Below are 12940 nucleotides of genomic sequence, written 5' to 3' on the forward strand. Positions count from 1 at the left end.
AGCCCCCTTCCCGCCCAGCGCAGCCCAGCCTAGCCGCCAAGAGGGCGCTGGTCGCCCTACGTCCCCGGGGCTCTGCCCGCCATCTTCCCCTCACCGCCCCGCCGCCCTTCCGGCGCGCTCAAGGGCGAGCGCGCGTCGCTTCCGGTCCCCACCCGCCTACCCCGCGCCGGTTATCGCGAGAGGTGGCCCCGCCTCACGCGAGACTGGCTGGCTCACCCGGCCGCTTCGGCCGAGTCCCTTCGGCAATTTCCGTCAGCGCCAGGCTCGACCAATCGGCCGCGGGAGCGCATCGATGGGAACGGGCCCCCCACGGGCTTCCCGCGGGGACGACGCCCGCCGTGTGGGCTGCCGGGGCCGTGAGGCGGCAGCGGCGACGGCGGAGGGGCGGCGGGGATCAGATGCCGGGCCGGGTTGGCGGGGGGGTATGCGGGGCTCGATTGTTCAGGCCTGGCCATGGCGCCTCTCCTCCCCCCCGCCATGGCTCCCCGTGTCCCTGCTCCTCTCCTCTCAGTGAGCGAAAGTGGCCGCCGCCGCCGTCCCAGCGCCCGCAACCGCCGCCTCCTCCTCAGCAGCAGCGCGGGCGCCATCTTGGCGAGGCAGGAGTCGAGAGGGCCCCGCGGCAGGAGACAGGCAGCGGCAACGCCGGCAGGGCGCAGCGAAGAGGCCGGTTGGAGCGAGCGGGGGAGCGAGCCCGGGAGACACCCCCAGCCCCCCGCCGCCGCCGCCGGCCCCGCTCCCCAGGTGAGCCACCGCGCCGACCGAGCAAGGGCACGCCGAGACGGGACTACCAGGGGCGGTAACGGGGCCCGGCCTGGGCAGGCCGCGGGTTCGCACCCCCACCCCCCACCACCCCGCTAAAGCGGCGGCTGTAGCAGCCGGGCCTCTTCTTAAAGGGACAGGCCCCTTCCCCGCCCTGCCCGCCGGATGCGCCCCGATATACCGGCGCAAGGAGCCGCCCCTCCCCCCGCCGGCAGCCGAGGGGCCGCCGGGCCCCCGCCGCGCGCGCGGGAGGGGGGAACCGGAGGCGGGGGGGGAGGGGAATGAGGAGCCCGCGGCGGCGGACCGGGGGGGGGGGTGGGGCGGGGGCGCCGCCGTGCACCTGCGGGCGCACGTGCGCGCGGGTGGGCGGTGGCGCGTGCGCGGGGCGGGGGCGCGCGGTGAGGTGACGGGCGGCCGGGCTGGGCCGGAGCCGCCTGACGGGGAGCGCGGCCGACGCGTTGTGGGTGACGGGACCCCCCACCCCCCTCCCCGGGTGGATGGGCAGCAGCCGCCACACCGGCTGCAACCCGGAGCGGGGCCTTCGGCCCGTGACCGCCCCCGGCCACCGAGGGGAGGGCGGCCTGTGGGCGGCGGGGCGCTGCCAGCGGCCCCGTGCGCGGACCGGCCGCATGATGCAATGCGGCCGGCTGCGCGTGGGGACTTCAGCTCGGTGCGAGCTGCGGGCCGGGCTTGTAAGGGGCCCTGTCCCGACAGCCGCCGGCGTCTGAGGGAAGGTGCTGGGTGCCAGCTCGGTGTCGTCGTTGATGGGAAGCGCCCCACTAGGTGTACATGAAAGCATAGTTTAATGTTATGGTTGCACTGTTACGGGCACTAAAAAATACCTCCTTGAAGCTGAGATACAAAGTCTAATCCCGTTTCACTGCAAACACCTGTGCTAATGCCATTTCTGCTGTGATTAGTAATATTTAGCATCGTACATTCTTTTTCTTGCCCTGTTGCTGATCTTGTGTGGCAAGTTTCCCTCTTAGCAGTGTCGTAGGTGACAATAATTGATTCCTTTAGGTTATTTTCTTCTTTGCATGTAGAATATGGTACAAGTCGAGTTCCCTTTTTTACAGTGAAGTGCCTTTATGTGCGCTATTAGAATTTTAAGTTTTCTCTCATATGAGCAAATGGATTTGTGCAGCGCATCTGATACGCCTGTATGTGACCCAACACTGAAGTTTTTTTTAATTTACATGAATCAGAAATGATGTATTTGTGTTTTCATTCTTTTAATGTGTACGTATAAGAGTACATCATGACATCTAGAGGTCGGTAAGATAGTGAGGGAAAAATACAAGAAATAGGACTGTAGCTTGAACTTTTTCCCAATGTTTAAGGATATTCCCTGTAATTCACTTCCAGTCCATCTCTCATACATATATTGTTCAAGTCGCTTAAAATAACTGCCTTGCATTTCCTGACTGTTTAAACGATCAAGTTTTGTTCCATTGGGGTATAATGTAATAAGCTGTAAATTTTGTAATAAGCATGCTATTTGACAAGCTAAATTACATGCTAGGGATTGATTTAGATGGCAAGAAGAAAACGCCGTCTAAAGCTTAGAGCTTTCTTGGACACAGTTCCCTTTTTGTGGGTTGGGGTGGAGGGAGTAAAAAGCAAAAAAAACCCAAAACTTCCATGCAGTTTGTATTTTGTGTGCACAGAGAGAGGAGGAGTGAAGCAATGGCAACGTGTGAGGGGAACAGCTGGTGCTGTTATGTAGTGCAGAGAATATGGATTCATCGTCAGAGGTCTCCATAAATACCGTTGACTACCCTTTTGGGACAAGACTTACTCTGATTGAACAATTAAATGGGTTTGTTTTTTTGCTAGTCATTTTTCTGTCAATTTAAACATGGAAGCAGAGCTGTGATATGCCAAGTTACATACATAAGTGCTTCTGGTAAAATTTTTGTAGAGCTGTATAGCTGCTCTTTTTCTTTTTTTTTTTTTTTTTTAATAATAAATTAGGCCCTATCTGTGATTGTGATTTTGGCAATTAGAAAATTGAGAGTTTGTGCCCCACTGGCTCTTCTCTGTATTTAAAAGCAATTAAATGTGGAAGAGAGATCAGCGAAATGCTGTCTCATTCCTTGGGAAACAACATAAAACCTTAATATACAAGCAAAACAGCAAAGTAAAGTACTGTATATAGGACGCTATCTGGTTTTAACTAGACTTCATTACTCAGAAAAGCAATTAAAATGGCTCCTTTTTAATTTCAAACTGAAATGGTGTGAACTCACACTTCAGTTGTATGTGCATGTCTTTTATTCATTCAGCTTGAGTTTAGAGGAGACGGAGGGCTTTGGGTTCACATGAAATATCCTCCTACCTGTTTATTTTTAAAGCAATAATCTCTTACGTATCAAAGTTATATTTAAGGTACTGACATAAAAAAGACTATATGGGGATTATGTTTTGCTTTAAGACCTGGCATATGGTATACTCTGGAAAATGGTTGTCAGTGTAACTAATCAAAGCAAGCTAAAGCGTGAGAGGGGAAAGACGAGTGTGTAATTTTTCTCCAAGCAAAATACCCCTTCAGGCTTTTTTATGCCACCACAATTGTCTGTATTAGGGATTATATGCTTATAAGGAAATCTGAGAAAAATATACCTCATTGATAATACTGTACTGATATAAGTTTTCCATATAGATCTTGACTTAATCTTTTGTGTGGAGATGTATGTTTGTGTCAGGGGTTACGCTGGAGATGTTACTACAGGAAATCCTTGCAGTATTCTGCTATTCTAATGAAGAGTTGTATGTTTCAATTGTAACTTTCTTCAAGAAAGAAAAGTATCTTAGGTGTTTGTATCAGTTCGGAAAATCTCTTTTAATAAGTTGGTGTCAAAATGCAAAGCATGAAAAGACCATGTGTGGAAAAAACCCACAAAACTGCTAAAATTGTGAGAGAGCTAACATAGCATAGAAGGTTGTATTCTTGCTCCCACTTTTTAATCCTGCTTTATGGATAAAACTTTCAGTGCTACACACAGGGATATGAGGAATACATACGTTCTGTGTGTGTAAACTGGGATTTCAGGTTTTTGTTCAATTGCATGTTTTGTCAGTGTGCTTACACCGGTTGGATGGAGGAGAGGTAAGAAACTCTGCTTTTGTGGGCTGAGATATTTGACCAAACAAGTGTGCTCACCTGCCGGCTGGTAACATTTCATATACGTGTGCTTAGTGTGTGGCAAGCGAGACAGTTTGAATTAGTTTTACCTCCCTGATTTGCCTTGCATTTTTCACAGGCGAAGAAGGGGTATTGTGGGTTAGCTGCTGTGTTGTACCTTCTACCTCCATGGCAGCGTGTGTTTGTGTATGTGCCCTCAGCGAGGAGTATAGTTATTATTTACTGTAATGTTTGATGTTAGTGTTAGGCATAAAGAGAGAAAAAGTAATCCTCTGGGCCTTACCTGAGTTGTAGAGATGCCATCAACTGAAGGAAGAAATTAAAAACAAGAGACTCCTGGAGGAAGAACTATTTCAAACAGCTGTCCAAAGCAAATCCTTTCTAGCTTGCAGTTGGGCACAAGTGCCGAACTTGCGCTTGCCCCTTACAAGGCTCCTGCTTTAAACTGATACCTGTAGCAAAAACTTGTTGGACTTCATTCAGAAGTAGCCAGTGTGTATTTGTTTAAACTGGGAGAATCTACTTTTAAAGCTAAGCTGCTTCATGAGAGTGGTGTTCTTCCTGTTTGCTTGGTGTGGGTTGGTGGGTATAAAACTTAGAAACCTTGTTATAAAACATAACTTTGCTCTCTGAGGACGTCCTTGGAGGATTCTTTTCCAATGCTGGGTGTTTACTTACTGACTAGACGTTGTAATGGGCAGACTTGAAAAAACAGAGTGAAGAAACCCCACATCTACATTAACATTGAACTAAGCAATGTGATTTAAAGCAGGATAAGGAAGGCTTCTTCAGAACTGGACTTAGATCTTTAAAAAAAAATATATGATTATGAAGGTTATTTGTATGAAGTTGACGTATATATAACTAAACTCAGATCCTGCTGGTGATACTTCATTTGTGCTTTTAATAATTCAAAGGGCCACATGATACAACTAAATGGTTTCAGTGTGAGCTTCTGATTAAGTGAGAATGTTAGAGGATTCCAAGTGCCAGCTAGGCAATGCAGTAGTTATTTATTTCCAAATGCCAATTTTCTAAACTGTTACTACTCTAGGGGAGATAAAGGGAGAAAGCAAATAACTACTGAATTTGATACTGAAATGTAGCATAAAATTGGCATATATCAGTAAGAAAGTCATAATGGCAGAAGGATTACACTGCAGCATTCAGTCATTTTATCACCTGTAACGTATTTACCTAAATGTTACCATCAGTAATGAAAATGTTTTGAAAATCTGTATTTCTGTGAGCTTCCTTAAACTGAGTAGGCAAAGGATAGGTTTATTTCAAAAACTGAAGTGGAATGAGTATCATCACCATGTAAATCCACTGAAGCAATGTCTTGTTGATGTCCTGAACACTGTTACCTGCTGTAGTGTTGTGTGCCTCTCACTTGTTCCCGTTTTCTCTCACTTCGGTATCCAAACAGTTTTTGCCATTGGAAATCTTTGTTTCTTAAAGCCTAGAATTGGGAACAAAAGAACAGAGAATAAAGAAGTATGTGTCAGTTAGCTTCCTGTATTATTACTCTGATCAGCAAAGAAGCAGTGTATGACTGTTAGCATATAAATAAATGAAAGGCTGAATTCAATGACTGAGTATTCTCTATTCAGTGTGCTTGTGTAACGTTTATTAAATTTGTTTTGGGCACTGTTAATACATTTAGGAATATTGTTAAGCTCTGCTATATTTATTTGTTTATTCAGTAGGCGGGATAGAGAAGTAACTGTTTTGAGGACAAGAGTAATTAACTTTGTATGTACAGGAGCCTCTTGGGACAATTAAAATTGGAAGACAAGCAAAAGCTTGTCTTTTTGTATGGGTGAAATGTAGAATACTATGTCAACACAAAGAAGACTTTATTAAATGCAGAAATGTAAGGTTTCCTGATCTGGAAAGTAATATTTAAGAACATAGGTATCTGGAAAAAAGTACGGATGGGACAGGTACTTGGCATGTACACATGCTAAGAGTGTCATGTGCTAAGTGTGTGCTTAGCATGTATACACATTCTAAGTGTATGTGCTTAGCATAGTGTACACAACAAGGGGATTAATGGGTTAAAATATGGAATGAAACTTACTCTTTGCAGTTACTGCAGTCATTGCAGGCAGAGGGTATTATGAACTTGCTTTCATATTTGCCTGGGAACTCTGTGCAGTAGTAATGAGCCACTCCTGAGAAAATAGCTTAGTTTTCTAATTACTAAACACATCACATAGCATCTTCTTTTCATAGGGTCATTTATATCTTACAAGTAAAGAAACAGTCTTCCGCTGGGTTATGTCCTAAGCTGTGTGAGCATGGAGGCAGATGAGCACCATTGTCTGTGTGGAGGAGAGGCACTGGTCCAGTCGGGTGGATCCATTTAGACCAGCGGTTAGGCAAGTGTGTCTGGGCAGCTGGAAGAGCATCCAGTTACTCATTTTAGATCAGGAGTATGATTGTGTTTGTTTTGCCTCTGGCCTGTTTGCTGTCCCGCGATTAAAAACTTGACCTCAAACCTATCTTAATTTTTTCCCTTCATTTTGCTGCTAAGCTTCTATAGTTTTGTGAGGGCAAGGCTCATTGGAGTGCAGAAGATGACATTTGGTTTGTTAGCTTCCTCGGAGGTGGTGAATCCAAATGAAGTCCTGTGTGCTTTGTGCCCCTTGAGGCAGGTTTCTTTTCCACAGTGCCTGGAGGACAGGCCCTGATACCAAATACTGAGTTCTGGGAAGGTTTTCTGCCAAGAGGAGGCAGGTGAAAGATGCCTTGTGGTTCTGAGCAAAATCATTGAACAATGGTTACAAATGATATTTTGGCTGGGAAAGCAAAATAATATCATGTTTACATAACACGTGCTGTTATTGATGGCTACATTCTGAAATGGAGTGATAAAAGGGATCACCGTACTTTTTCTGGTATGATACTAGAAATTCACGCTTGCTCCAATAATATATATCATTTTTATTGATGATCTGAAAGAAAACCATTTTCACCTTCTTGGTGTCCTTTTCTGTCTCCTCCTGAATGACCTCTTCCATCAGAGACACAAGTTTCACGTTCCCTGTCGTTTTCTAAGCTCTTTACTTTCTTCTCTTACTTTTCTCTCTTGTAAAACAGTTTTTGATTTTTAGGGTGGTTTGAAAGTTACTTGGAAAATATGAATCTTAATACCCTTATTATTGGGAAAGCTTTCAATGCATTATTCTGTTAACTAACCTCTGCTGGAAATGGGTATTTGCTAACAGAGGTTGATCATTCCATTGCTGTCAAGTGTACGAAGATCTAGCATATAGAAAGCTGAACATAGATAGCTTCAGTCTAAAAATAATTTTTACATGGGGCCTGTTGCCCTGTCTTAAATGATTTCTGGCATGCTGTTATTTATTCTATATGGGTAAAGACGTTAACTCAAGGCTAGGTGTTTATTAAGAAATAATAAAAGTTGCTCTTGTTCAACCACAGCCAGTAGTCTCAAGGTGGTAATCACTTATCACAATTTTTTGTAACTTTAGAAGTTGTGAATATGTTCTGTAATTTTTGAGGATAAAAGACTTGGAAAAAGTTGGATTCTGGTTTTCAGACTGCATATGTAAAAAGGAAACAATTTGAAGACCATATAATCAATCTGTGTTTTCACTTATATAAGCTTAAAACAATTTAGTCATTAACAATTTAATAATTGATAAATATAAAAAGTTTTGCAATAAATTAATGTGAAGTTTGCTTTACACTTTGTAGTATTTTTAAGAAGTGATAGAAACCAGAATAATCCTTCAGAAGAACAATTAATCTAAGTCTTCCAAAAGCTGACTGGTTTTATTTTTGTCCTCCACCAGAAGCAAAAGCCTAAGGCATTTATTTATTAGTAAATATTATCATATTTAGGGTATTGACAGCACTTCCACTTATACAGTAACAACTGTGACTTTGGTAATAATTTAAAATTACCTTTTTCACTATTATTATAACACTGATGGCATCGTTTGTAATCGAAGAAAAATAAATTCCAGTTTATAGAGCTATTACTGTAACAGTTGTTATGACATCTTTTGTAGTTGAAGGAAAATAAAACTGCAGTTGACAGCAATGAAATGTTTTGATAGATTCTCTTTTAGAGTATGTATTATGCAAATATTCTGGGGGGTGTTAATTGTTGGGTTTTTTTTTAAGAAACAAATTCTGAGAACAAATAAAAAATGAAAATCAGGCAGGCTATTTTTACTAGTTGGAAAAACATAAAGCTAGAGTACATTCTAAATTTGTAAACGTAAAAAGTGGTTAATAAATTGCTAATTATGCGCTACTTTAATAAAGATAACAGTAGAATTTTAGCATGGAATATTTTTGGTCAAGTATTTGTGGCTTGTTTGTCAACAGGTAACAGCTATGTTCTGGGTGCTGTAAGAGTAGCATTGCTTTAAAGTAAAGGAAAAGTCTTGCAAGTATTCTGTAGACTACAGCTGTGAACTGAATGGTCAAAACAACAGATGAACAGTATTTTCAGTAGTACTTCCTTTTTGGAGTATATATAAGTTTATATATAAATACGATTAAACTTAAGAATAATAATTCTTTTAATAATAAGTTGCTTTCATTCAACTTTCATGATACGCGGCTGCCCTCTGTTCAGAGTTAAACATGTTATCTTTAATAGTGATGAAAGTTTACTTTAGATGTTCAAGGACTGGCTTTGTTTTACTTTGGGTTTCTATGTCACCACTTGAATTCTCATACCAGGTCAGTGCAGTGCCCATTCCTAATCAAACGCCATCCCTGAAGTCATAAACCAGAAAACTAAGAATCTAGTGTTCGGCTATGGTAATATTGTGGTGGAAAGTTTAATGTGAATTTGTGTTTGTTTGTTTAATATACCTATTAACTGCAACCTAAGCTTTTTTGCCCAGAACTACCTCAGTTAGGTGTTCTGTGAAATACTAGCATTTGGTGTAGCGTGCAGTAGATTTGCCTGCTCACTGCACTCGTTCCTTTTAGAGGCGGTGGTCGTGGTGTTGATGACTTTTGTTTCCTCTTAGCAGCTGTGTGTTCAGAGGCACCTGTGCATGAGGAGAAGTTTGTTCTATGGCCTCAGAGCTGGGTGCCAGGGAGGATGGCAGCTGCTCAGAGCTGGCAAAGCCCCTTTATCTGCAGTATCTGGAGAAAGCTCTGCAACTGGATCAGTTTTTACGACAGACGTCTGCCATCTTTAACAGGAGTATATCCAGGTACCAAAACCTTTTGCATTTTCCGTTGGAAATACCAAGGAAAGACAAGCATTTTTATTATATTGTTCCCAGGCAACACCATATTAAGGGTTTAGTGGTGACTCTTTCATTATAAACTCTTCTTTAAAGATTTTGCACTTAGCTCACACTGGTAATTCAGTGTGTTGCCAGCCCACATACAAATTAGCACGATGTTTTAAAGCTGTCTTTTGTAGCTGTGGCCCAAACTTTCTTTTTCTGCAAAAAGTAGGATGAAGAAGCACTAATTTGATTTTTCAGGAAGATGGCCTGTAGCCGTAAGTGAAATGTAAAGACTGTTGTCAGATGCGGAATTTATATCTAAGTAAGTTGTTGCAATGAGAAGTGAGTCAACAGGGTACACTTCTGTCCCAAAACAATTTACATTTCAACTGCATCAGTGTTTTGGAATTGTAGAGTTACAGAACTGATCACTGTGTGGATGGTAACAGGTATTATTTACAAGCATGTAGTAAGATCCACACACCGAGTAGAAGTATAGCTTTGTATTTCGCACGTTATACAGTAGTGCTGAGGGTGACAATATTGTGCTTTGGTTTGACTTGATAGTATTTTCTTGCTTAGTTTGTGCTTCTCGGATTAGGTACCGAGTAGAAGACTGAAGGTGCAGGTTGATAGCATAGCCAGGCTGGTCTGATGATTAACTACTGTTTAGGGGTTAACAGGAAATTATTAACAGCAGTATTTCTCATGTGTAAAATTACATCTGAAGCTGTCTCAATTCTCAAACCTTTAGACTAATGGCCACATGTAAGAAAGCTGCACGGGTATCTCCTCTTCTGAATATTTTCCTTTTTCTTGTCATCGTATTACATATCTTCTTGCAGCGATGAAAGTGAAGATGGATTGGATGACAATCCTTTGCTGCCTCAGTCTGGGGATCCCCTGATGCAAGTTAAGGAAGAGCCCCCAAACTCTTTGCTTGGGGAGTCTTCTGGAGCAGGGAATTCTGGGATGCTGAACACACATTCCCTGAATGGAGTACTGCAGCCAGGTAGGGATGCACTGGGTTGAATCTCTGCTTTCTTTGGGATAAGCTGGGAAAAGCATTATTTCTGAAGAACTTTATTTTTTTTTTTTTTTTGCTGAACAGAACCAAAGTCTGAAAAAGGGAGCCTGTATAACTTTTCCAAACTGAAGAAAAGCAGAAAGTGGCTGAAGGTAAGAATATTGGAAAGAAATGCAGCAGTTACAAAATCTATGAGTAGAATCCCAATCAACGCCCTGTACACAGTGGTGCGTGATTCTATCTTGTCATCTGACGTAGATCATGGTGTAGAAACATGTAAGCAAGCAGATAGCAACAAGAAAATAAGTTGAGCACTGATCAGAGCATTATAAAAAAATATCATGAATGCAGTTTCCAAATACAGTAAGTTTAATTTTACTTTACATGTGCTACTGAGCAGAAAGCCAGACTAATGTGTTTTAAGAGCTGCCCTAAATCATGTGGTGCAATTTAATTAGTGCAAAATCTCACACACAAGAAAAGGAGGCATAAGGTGATACAGAGATGTGGTAACATTCTGTGTTGCTGAAAAGAGGGCTCCAAATGAATTCTTTAGTCTTGTTCTATATTGTCTCATTGTTTGCTGCACTATGTTTTTTTGAGGTAACTGGAGCTAGCATCCCTTGCTAAGAAAAAAGGAAAGAGTGTTTTTGGTGGTGTTTTTTTTTGGTGTTTTTGGTTTTTTTACACATTAAGATAAAACACCTACCAAAGCAAAACGTACATTCTACAGAGGCTTCTCATGTTGGAAATGGAAAGAAAGAAGAGTGTGTGACAATTGATAATGAATATTGTATTAGTCTTTGGGTAGAACAAGATAGAATTAGAGTCTCTGTTGATTTGAGGTTTTCATTTTCTTCATGTAGCAAAATGGACAGTAGACATTTCAATTTTGGTGAGCAGCAGCATTTTAGTTAAGTTTCACAGTGAGTATGCATTCAGAAACTTGAAGAAATTTTAGTACACTGTCCAAATTAAAACGAACTATTATGAAATATATTAAATGGAGATTCGGGATTCATCTGAAAATTTGTTTCCGAGATGAACTAAGAAAGATCCAAATGAGGATGGAACAAGAGAGTGGAATGGTGGCTTTATGCCATCTCTGGATTTTCGTTGTAGTGTAGCCTTCTCTAATTAGCAAAATCAGGTTGCAGAAAGGTCAGACAAGAGCCAAACCTGCTGCAACAGATGCAGCTGGAAGTGGTAGAACAGTGGGACAAGCTACAAATGGGGTAGGAAAGTACCTGCAACCATACATGACAAAATGCCCCTGTTGGTATCCTGGATTTTCTCACTGCCGCTTTTCTGACAAACAGACAGACCAAGAGGATTCTAAAATGATTCAGCTATCACCAAACTAACAGAAAACTACCTCCCCCCCAAATCAGAAAATGTGTATTGGATTCATTGGTAGACAGTACTGTATCTCAGAAAAGTGTTTTCCGTTTGAGGCGTTTCAGATGGAAGACACTTTGTAAATGCTAGGTATTGTTGTTGAGACAGAGCCACAGCCCTTTATTAGTTAAAGGCTCAAGAGTGCTTTGCATGAATTAACCATTCAGTATAGGGACTCGTGATTGTTAAATTAGTTTCCATTTATTCCATTTAGAGTATCCTTCTGAGTGATGACTCCAGTGACACAGATTCACCAAGTGATGAGGACGGAGATGAGGAAGAATTTTCTCTTTCAAGGGAGGAACTTCACAACATGCTGCGATTACACAAATACAAGAAACTGCATCAAAGTAAATATAGCAAAGACAAAGAGGTAAAAATCCAGAATTTTTACATTTCCTTGATTTTTATTCTTTAACTGCATTGTTTTAACTGCTCTTATATTTTAATCAAAAACCATAATGTTTTGTGGACTGGAAAATATCTTGTTGTTTGGTAGACTAGAGCAGTCTAACATCAGTTTCAGGCAAGGGTTATTTAATTACTTACATACAGACTGAAAAGCTGTTGATGCCTTATGCTGAGAATCTGTCAATAATTTATGTAGTTAGTACTGGCACATGTGTTATATATAGCTTCCACAATGCTCTGTTCCAGTCACTATAACAAATATAGGGTGCTAGAATTCAAGAGTTGGTAATATATACGAAAACTGAGGTGCTGTTCGTTAAATTTTAATATAGGTAGTAGCTGCTGGTCAAGGCTAAACTTGCATATTTAAACCTAAAGCAATATACTTTCATCATCGTTGAGGTGGCAAGTAGTAAGGTGATTCTTACCTTCTGGACAGGGAGTTCCTAGATTTCTTCCTGACTGTTTTCTGTCATTCTTTGGGGGTTTACTTGACTTTCTTTTTTTCTTTCTTACTTTTCTTTTTTATTTTGGATTTTCATCTCGTATTCTCTTTTTTCCCTCTTGTAAGAAAATAGTCTGCTGCATTTCTGCATTTTTCTTAATAACAGGCCAAATTCTATGACAGTTTTGATTCTAATAATGTATCTTTTCAAATAATAAGGGCTTTTTCAGGAATTATTTTCATTGCTGTTTTGAATTGCACCAGAAAGTAGTCTGAGATAAAGGAAGTCATCCTATTCTGCTGTCAGAGGATGTGTCTGAAATTAAAATTTGTCTTCTTGTTTCCTATTCTTTTGAAATTTCTCCAGAAGAGTGAAGAAATATTTCCCATCCAGGTCTTTGCTTCTGTCTACTTCTTTCCTTCGTTTACTTGTTAAATTCTAAACCAGTCTTTTGTTAGGTTCTTGAAATATAACACAACTGCAGAGTTACACACCCAGTTTTTGCACAGATCTTAACTTT

At 41.7% G+C, this 12940-nt stretch overlaps 1 protein-coding gene across 2 annotated transcripts in view; it reads left to right on the top strand.

Annotated features, from left to right (window-relative positions):
- The first annotated feature begins 390 nt into the window (after positions 1 to 390).
- The window catches only part of INO80 (INO80 complex ATPase subunit), a 69810-nt gene continuing 57260 nt past the window's right edge, over positions 391 to 12940 (top strand). The window contains exons 1-5 of one of the 2 annotated variants that reach the window (XM_063332336.1): positions 391 to 741; positions 8929 to 9117; positions 9984 to 10150; positions 10250 to 10317; positions 11778 to 11936. In XM_063332336.1, coding sequence (XP_063188406.1) covers positions 8975 to 9117; positions 9984 to 10150; positions 10250 to 10317; positions 11778 to 11936 — 537 coding nt within the window. In that variant the 5' untranslated portion in view covers positions 391 to 741; positions 8929 to 8974. The remainder of the gene's footprint in view (positions 742 to 8928; positions 9118 to 9983; positions 10151 to 10249; positions 10318 to 11777; positions 11937 to 12940) is intronic. The other variant, XM_063332335.1, reaches the window with a different exon arrangement.

This window comes from Chroicocephalus ridibundus, chromosome 4 (assembly GCF_963924245.1).
Source record: "Chroicocephalus ridibundus chromosome 4, bChrRid1.1, whole genome shotgun sequence".
Lineage (NCBI taxonomy): Eukaryota > Metazoa > Chordata > Aves > Charadriiformes > Laridae > Chroicocephalus > Chroicocephalus ridibundus.